Source organism: Manacus vitellinus, unplaced genomic scaffold (genome assembly GCF_001715985.3).
Source record: "Manacus vitellinus isolate BGI_N305 unplaced genomic scaffold, ASM171598v3 scaffold_9_pilon, whole genome shotgun sequence".
Lineage (NCBI taxonomy): Eukaryota > Metazoa > Chordata > Aves > Passeriformes > Pipridae > Manacus > Manacus vitellinus.
In genome coordinates this window covers 8662083-8670255 of record NW_021940917.1, presented here as the reverse complement: position 1 = coordinate 8670255, position 8173 = coordinate 8662083, and the positions used below count along the sequence as shown (strand labels likewise).

The following is an 8173-nucleotide window of genomic DNA, read 5'->3' as shown; positions in this document are numbered from 1 at the left end:
ATGGTGCTGGCTCATTATCCAGACTTCTGGTTTCAACCTCTGTAAATCCACTCACCAGAACTAGAGTCACTGTTCATACCATTTAAAAACAAAATGAAAGCTGTGAAAAGACTTGTCTCTGTGTGAATTAGCTAGTAAACAATGTAAAAAGGGGAAGGAGGCTTTTGTTTCCTGCACCTGACCAAATCTGGTAACTGTGCTCTTGTTCAGACTTGCAGGCTAGGAAATGTTGTCTTGCCTTCTGGTGCTGGCATGTTTCTATACCCTTTCATATATCTCTGTATAAATATACTTTGTGCATTGTTTACTATGGAACTAGTATTGATGGAGAAAAACATTTTGAGGTAAAACTGTTTGTAATTCTCTATTAGTGTGTACATTTTTTTAAAATGCACCGTCTGTTTACCTCAATTAATTTAATGGAATGGACCAATAAATGTATTAAAAGAGGACTCCTTTACTTAGAATAAAGTTTCATTTTTTGCAGCCTTCACCACTGAAACTATGTGTGTGCTTATTTTGTTGAGCAGCTCCCTATCTTACTGCAGAAATACCCTTTCCCTAAAATCTTATTCCGCAGTTGATTTAAGTAGAAGTCATCTGTTGTTGCATTACTTCTGCTACTGAAAGTGAAGCGTGGAGCTGAGGAAAGATGGCAAGTGTGTGTGGAGAGGAACTGGGTGGCAGCAACCTCCTCAGAAGATGGGGTTGCACAGTGAATAACCAACTTCTTGCTGCATCCCTACTTGAACTGAAGCTGCCCCTGATTTGCCTCCAGATTATTTCAGTTACTGAAGGGCTTTTAACTTCCCTTTTCTTAGTCCAGGACCTTGGAAGCCACTTAATCGTTGTTAGTTCAATTAGTGTGTAAGCAAACACATTCTTTTGAGGCATGCCAGACTTTTGACTCATGTTTGGATTTATCTGACATCATCACATTCTAGTTGCTGTATTGTATGACTGTTGCTTGGTATTGGTGTCCCTACACCTCCACAAAGCCTGTAGGAGTAGTGTGCTGTGCTTACCTGTTCTTAGCACGTTACAAGAGCAGCACATCCTGGTGGTGTGAGCTGAAATACCAGCATTGGCTCTTGAGTCTTAGTCCTGTGAGCTCTGTTGCAGGACTGTCCAGAGAGAGTGGGACAATTTCCCAGAAGTCAAGGGCACGAATATCTGTTCAGGAGTGTTTTATTGTAGGAATTAATAAAAGTCTCTTAATCTTACATCTTTTTACAATGGTATTTCTGTATTTAATGGTCTTTTCTGTGACGTTATTTGGCTGTGCTGATTACATCTTCTGTAGCACTTGGGAGAGCTGGTGTGTCCTGCTGATGGCTGTGTGCACATTCTATGTGGCTCGCAGCCCCCTGTTTCATCAGCCAAAGTCACAGAACTGCCCTGAGGTTTCTGAATGAACAGACAGGAAGGAACTAATGGAAAGCTGATCCTCTGTTTTCCCCTTCCATACTGAGTGGTGTGTCTAGAAACACTGTTTTCATTTCTAACCTTTATTGTTGTCCCTCTGTGCTATTGCTAATTAGCCCAGCAGAAAGCAGAATGCTCTGAGGACTGCTAGTGTGCAATAGCCAATGCACATACTCTACAAGATGAGGTACTGCAGAAGTAAAAAGGAAAGCTTCTTTTTCTGGGTGAGCTTAGTGACTGAGAGGCCGAGGCATGCTGTGAAATGGAAATACAAATTATATACTTTCAGTAATGTTGGTAACTGTGGGGACTAATGCTTGGCAAACCTTCCACTTCGGTAGCTTAGAGAGTTGATAACAACCAAAAGATGCCTGTCACTCAGTCAGAATCTGAAGGGAGCCAGTGGTTGAACGTTGTTTGATGGCCACAAAGCTGTAAAGAACAATAAAAATGCAGATGATAAAAAAATTAGCAAAGTACTTTCTCCAACTGCAGTTTGCTTTCTCCCCATCTATATCTTAAACTTTACTGGGGTATCTGAAGCCGGCTGAGTGCTAATGTGAATCCTTTCAGTGATTTGCCAGCCTCTCTTGTGTACAAACAATGAGATTGGTACCACTTGTCACATTTCAGACTTCAAGTCCTAATAACCCTTAATTACAGGAACCAGTATTAAAAATTTGAGTACCAAGCAGTGACTCCCTGTTAAACAGAGGATTGTGCGTAAGAAACAACTCCTTTGTGTCTGGGAAACATGACGAGGACAAGCAGAGCCAGGGGAATGATGAGTATGATGTAGCCTCTCCCATACTAGTAGTCCTGCTGACACCAGTTGTCAAGTGTGTTCACAAGCCCAGAAAGCCTTTGGTGCTCTGGATAAAACAGGTGGTGATGTAAGAGCTTTCCTTAGTGTTCCTTTTTCGTTTCTTCCTCTTTAAGTGATACCACTGAAGTGGGTATACACAGTGCCTTTAAACTTTCTGCTACTATATTTTTTTAAATCATAGCAAAGCATAGCTGAGATTTGAAGACAGATACTTCAAAAATTCTGGAAAAGTAGACAGAGATGCTATTTCAGCCTTCTCTCTTCAAATTAAGCTGGTTTTGTGCTTAAAACTTGTTCTTGAAATTATACCTCTCAGTCACTCTGTAGGGGTACAGTTGGGCAAAGTCAGTGGCTCAGAAAAGTAACCATTTCCTTCACTGTGGTAATGGTTTCTTTTTGAAAGAAAAACCTGAGGGAAACTCAGATTATTGTTTTCTATCACAATGAGTAAGTAACCTGTAATGGAATTTTAAAAAAACATTTTGCTTTGTGTAGGATTATTCTTTCATTCGACTTACTACTATTTTCACAGTATCAAGCACTTACATCTGTGTGAATGCATTGTTTCCTAGGATTATCACTTAAAATCTGCCAAATATTCATGCTACATTAAGCAAAAAAAAAAGATTAAGGAAACACTGACTAGATGTTGCAACTTTCATTCTTTGAATGTCCTGGATATTTGTCAACACCTTTCTGCAAGTTTCTTTGTTTCTTCCAATTTTTTTCATTTTAAATTCAACTTTCTTTTCCCCACTTTAGACTTAATATCAGTAAGCACGGAGAAAATATAGTGTGTCCTTTTGAACAAAGCCTTTTCTATTCCTTACCTTAAAGGGAGAAGACTCAGGCAGCCAACTAGAAAAGACAAAATGAAGCAGAAGCTGCTGTACCAGTTCAGTGTGTTTTGATAGATCTTGTTATAGACTGTAGATGTCACTACTCCTGTGATGACTAAAGACAGCTGCAGCAGGACAAACACCTTACCTGTAAAACAAGAACATAGTTTGTTATTGGGGATTAAAAAACTGGCTGTGATACCTCTTCACAAATCCAGGGTCACAGCTGTGTGGAAGAGCAATGTGGTCATTGCTTCACAAAACACCAGATGACATGAGCTTGCATCTGCTTCTGTTCTGGACCACAGTTAAATGATTTTTCCTTCTGTTAGGTATAGGACAAAAGATCCAGCTGGAAAATGGCTTGAAGAGTCTAGATGTAAAGGTAGCTGCTTAGAAAAACAGCAATAAACTGAGCAATAAACTGCTCCTTTCCCTAGAAGGTAGAAACATCTTCAGGACAGGAGAGACTTTAGTCATGGTCTGCTTCTGCCCTAGGCCAGAAGAGTGGGCCACAGGGTTGAAAGGATGATAATGCCTGAAATGGGGAGGTATATGTGATTTGTATGATGGTACCTTCAATGCACTGTTGTAAAATATATTTTACTGTTTTGTAGTACATTTTCTAATGGAAAAGAACTCCTGCTGCTATGTTCAAAAAATTCTAGTTGAAACAGCTTTTTCTAAGTGTGTCTCTCATGATAAATGGGTGAAGGGGAAGTAATGCAGCCTGGCTGGGATGTGCAAACTGGGAGCAAGATCAGGGCTGCATGCTGAGCTTGCTGCCCTGGTAGCCTTTTCCTCCACGTAAGGAGATGAGACTGCTACCAGAAGGCAAGGGCTGCTCTGCTGCAGGGTCCTGCTTGAGATCTGGTCTGCTGCTGTCATTAGGTGCAGCCCATATGGTTCATGGTGGAGGTTTAAAACAATGTTATGATTAATAATAATGATTAATTGGAGTGTGAGCTGTGCTCTTTGTGTCAGGTAGATGGTTTTGCTACAGTGCACATTGAGGGAGCACAAGCAGTAGGAGTGAGCTGGTTACAGAACAGTGTTGTGTTCCTAAGGCAGAAAGGACAGGGTTGTGAAGGATGGCTGTGGGAACATGTTTGGAGGACATGGAGTAGTTGGGGGCCTGTGGTGCTATTTGAACACGTGTTTCTTGTGTCTAAATCTAGCTCACTGGTGTAAAAATCGTACCTTCAATACACTCTTGTAAAATATATTTTACTATTTTGTAGTAAATTTTCTAATGGAAAAGAATTCCTGCTGCTATGTTCAAAAAAGGGTCCATTTTTATGCGAAGTTTATTCTTTGCAGTTAAATCATGGTCTGACAGGAACAAATTGCCAAACATGTGGAAAAATGTTTGGAGAACATAAAAAAAAGATGAAAGAAATCCATCCTTCGCAAAACAGTAAGTAAAAGAAGCCAAATATAAATGGTGTGAATATCACAGTGCTTTAACTCAACATCCTGGTGCTCTTGGTTTTCCCTGGAGTACTGTGTTTTTGAGCAGCACCTCAATTATTTTCCCTGCCTTTGACCTACACACTGATAGTAATCTTTCAAAGCACGTGCTGAAAATTCTGCGGATAAATGTTGATGCAAGCAAGGATGAGAAGATTGGATGTGACAATCTCGTCCTGCAAGTTTCTCTGCTCCTCCCTTCCCATTTGTGGTATCATCTGTCCTGTTATTATTACGCAAAGCACAGATTGCAGCAATAACTTACCTTTCTCTTTGTGGTCTAGGCTGAATGAAGAGATTTGTGGGGTTTTTTGATTGGTAGGGTAACAAATACTTACCATAGGATGATCCTTCGACATGCTTGGACAACATGGACCTGATGGTTGGTAAGGGGATGAGGGCAAAGAGCATCACTGCCCGTGCTGTAATGCAATGATTTTGTAGTTATCATCAGTACCTGCACTTTGTTACCTAGCACAGCAGCCACTGCTTTTGAAGACTACATGCCTCTGGCTTGGGCAGGCACTTTGCTTCTTTGCTTCGTCTTTTTTGTTCCTTGAGTGCCAGAAAGAAGTAGGTCTTCACTTCAAGACAAGGTAGATAAGCCACCTCTTGCTCCCATTAGCAGAGGTACTTTGCCCAAACTAGACATAGGCTTTGGTCTCGACCAGACATCCCAGAAGAGATGGAATATAGCACTGTCCTTAGGATAGTAAGGATGCTGATTTGAGTCTAAGCAGCAGACAGAGCCCCTAATACTACACAGCCTTGACAGGAACAATACCTTTATAACACTACAGTTGTCTTTTATCTTGGCACTTCTGGCTTGCAGTATTTTAGGCTTTCTCTAGTGTGGAAATTTATAGGTAGCTGGAATTACCTTCCTGTCAGCAGAACCAGCCTCAGGGAAGACTTGGTCCATGTCTAGTGTACCAAGATGCTTCTGCAATGCAGTATCTTCTGCAGTGCAGTAACACCATACACACTGTATAGCAGCATGTGTTCATGATGATGAACAAGCATTTTTTTTACTTTGTTTTTTTTTATCTTTTATTCCCCATCCTAACTGCCTAAATAAGCAAAATCTCTTAAAAATTTCACTTAATAAGTGTTTGGCTTACTACTCAAATACAATATTCTATCATCTTTCCCTTTAGAATAACTTTGTTTAATTTTCAATTTCTCATTCCCTATGGGGGCAGACAGAAAAAATTGCTTCAGGCCATTTATCTTCAGGTTTTTTCTGACTTTCAGAAGCAAAACCTCAAAGCCATACAATACATGATACTCTGTCAGACATTTCTGCTACAAAAACCCAATTCTTGGGGTTTATTTTTTGTGTTCCGTCAGAGGTTACCTCCCAAAAATAAATTTGCCTTTCGTTTATCATTGGATGCCACCCCATCTATTATTATCAGTCCCTTGGTCATTTATATATAATGTGAGATTTGTAAACTACATTATTACGATGTTTTAGTTGCTAAAGCAGCTCCAATGTTTCATTAAGTTTCCCATCAGCCATAAGAGCCTTCATATGAAAAAAATAAATCCCATCTTAAGATGTTTGCTTAATAGGAAGCCTTTGCCATTTTGTTTCTGGCTCACAAGAAGCAAGTGTTTCCCATTGATATGGTGATGTGGTCCAACTAGTACAGGGAGTCAGCAGTAATTCCCATTCCCGCAGAGTGTGAACATTGTTTCCCTGCTCAGATCTGGTCTGTGATCAAATGACAAATTACAAGTCAACTGGCCTTAAACTAAGCCTTGGCAGGAGTATATGCTTCCTCTGGATGTTGTAGGGTGCTGAGTGTAAGAGTGCAGTGGGAGATGTGGGGAAAGGGTAATAATAAAGTTCTCTTGCATACTGCTCATGCGACGGTCTGTCTAACTCCCTGCTTGGAAACCTGTGGTAAAGCAGAGCAAAAAGCCCTTCCAGTGGTGCTGGAACACCCCTTTCTTGGGGTGCATTTGCTCACGTGAGTGGCTGTTTGACTCACCAATGTAGAACAGGAACGTCCACTGCACGAAGGCCATGATGAGGATGCCAGCACTGAACGATACTACTCCAATCATGATCATGGTAATGTCCCTGAGGCATCTGGAGAATACAAGTACCCCTAGGAAGCTGGTGATGAAGATCACGTACCCAGCAGCATTGCCATGGCCGATCTCCACAGCATTCCAACTTAAAGGCTCCCTGAGCAAGAACAGTGGGAGTATGTTCATTGCACCAACTACGGCAAGGTCATAGAGGATTGCTGCCATAAAAAGCAGGATGATGATGAGTTTCGAGGGGGATATTAGAGAGGAGCTGCTGCCCCCTGAAGGTTGGGAACTCCCTGTTGCTGCTGCTGCTCCTGTATGGGCTGGTGGCTGGCTACCCACCTCTTCTGCACTCTTAGCTTTGGCTGGGCAGGAGGCTCCTGGCTTGGGGACTGTCAGGATAAAAATACTGTAGAGGAGGCAGAAAGCATAGCAAGCGATGCTGCAGCACACCAGCACAGTGCCTTCTCGATAGCGGTCACTGAAGCCAACAAAGAGGTAACCAGATGCCATGCTTCCCACAAACCCAGCGAGGCCATACACCAGTTCAATAATGATGAGCCGCAGAGACCTCCTGCTCTCGGAGGAGCCCAGGGATCCCAGAGCCATGATGCCTGCCCAAAGCGTGGTGAAGCCTCCCGTCAGCCCGTTGAGGGCAGCAGCCCCATACATCACCTCGATTGGCCAGCCCAGCAGGATCAGGAGGAGCAGGAGAGTTTTGGAGCCCAAGTAACCAAGAAGAGGGAAGCAGATGGGGATCTTCCGATGTATCCTGTCCCCCAGCTTGGACAAGCCGTAGGCTGACACTAGTGGGCTCAGGCCCAGAACAAGGTTGTAGATGATGTAAAAATTGGAGACAGCCTTCTGCTGAGCATCTTCTAGTGCATGGGAAGGAGCAGTGCCATTGGTCTGGTTGTAGTAGTTTTTCACCACCAGCAGCAGAGCTGTGTCGTAGAAGGCGCTGGCCACTTGCGAGCTTGCAACCACCGGCTCAATCCATGTCTTCATTGCCATCATTCCCACCATGCTGCTGGTCACTGCCTCTTCTTGGAGAGAGCTGCTTTCAGGGAGATGCAGAGGGGGAAGCAGCTCTTCAGAAGCTCTGCTCTAGAGGCATGTTTGGAGACGAGCAGCAGAGGGAAAAGGAAAAGGTCTGCCAGGCTGCACAGGATTGGAGAGTTGTGCAAGAGATGATGTGGCTGGGAGGATATTTGCACCTCGCCTTGCTAGGTATACGCACACATGCACATCCCTGTGCTGCTCTGAGCTCTGGCTCACGCAGGAGAGGCTTTTGTACAGCTGGAGAACACCCTGCACTCGCTGACTGCTGCTGCTCCTCTTCCTGGTTTAGTTTCAACAGAGGTCAGATGACCCGGGGGAATTTCTCTCTCACAGATTAGGAAGTGAAAATGCCCCGATCAAGTAATTGCTGTAATTTGGGGTGGTGGTTTGTGGGTTTCTTTGGGGTTGGGTTTTTCTGAGGTTTTGTTTGTTTTTCACTTTTTGACATCCTTCATGTGTCAGAGGACTCTAAAATAGGCTGGGGGGGCAGGGAATGGTTGTGTGCCTA

General features: G+C 43.0%; 1 protein-coding gene across 1 annotated transcript; it reads right to left on the bottom strand.

Moving 5' to 3' along the window:
- Positions 1 to 1527: 1527 nt before the first annotated feature.
- Positions 1528 to 7629, bottom strand: SLC46A2 (solute carrier family 46 member 2). Its single transcript, XM_008923271.3, has 4 exons — positions 6558 to 7629; positions 4899 to 4982; positions 3082 to 3238; positions 1528 to 1857 (listed from the first exon to the last, which is right to left on the bottom strand). The coding sequence occupies exons 1-4, from the start codon at positions 7627 to 7629 to the stop codon at positions 1800 to 1802; spliced, it is 1371 nt and encodes a 456-aa protein (XP_008921519.1). The 3' UTR covers positions 1528 to 1799.
- Between the last annotated feature and the right edge of the window lie 544 nt (positions 7630 to 8173).

Excerpts from the sequence above, each read along its gene's own strand:
- SLC46A2 (XM_008923271.3), bottom strand. The coding sequence starts at position 7,629 with ATGGTGGGAATGATGGCAATGAAGACATGGATTGAGCCGGTGGTTGCA. Across the intron at positions 4,983-6,557 it reads GACGTTCCTGTTCTACATTG|CACGGGCAGTGATGCTCTTT; the intron begins GTGAGTCAAACA and ends ATTGCATTACAG. Across the intron at positions 3,239-4,898 it reads TGTCGAAGGATCATCCTATG|GTAAGGTGTTTGTCCTGCTG; the intron begins GTAAGTATTTGT and ends CTTGTTTTACAG.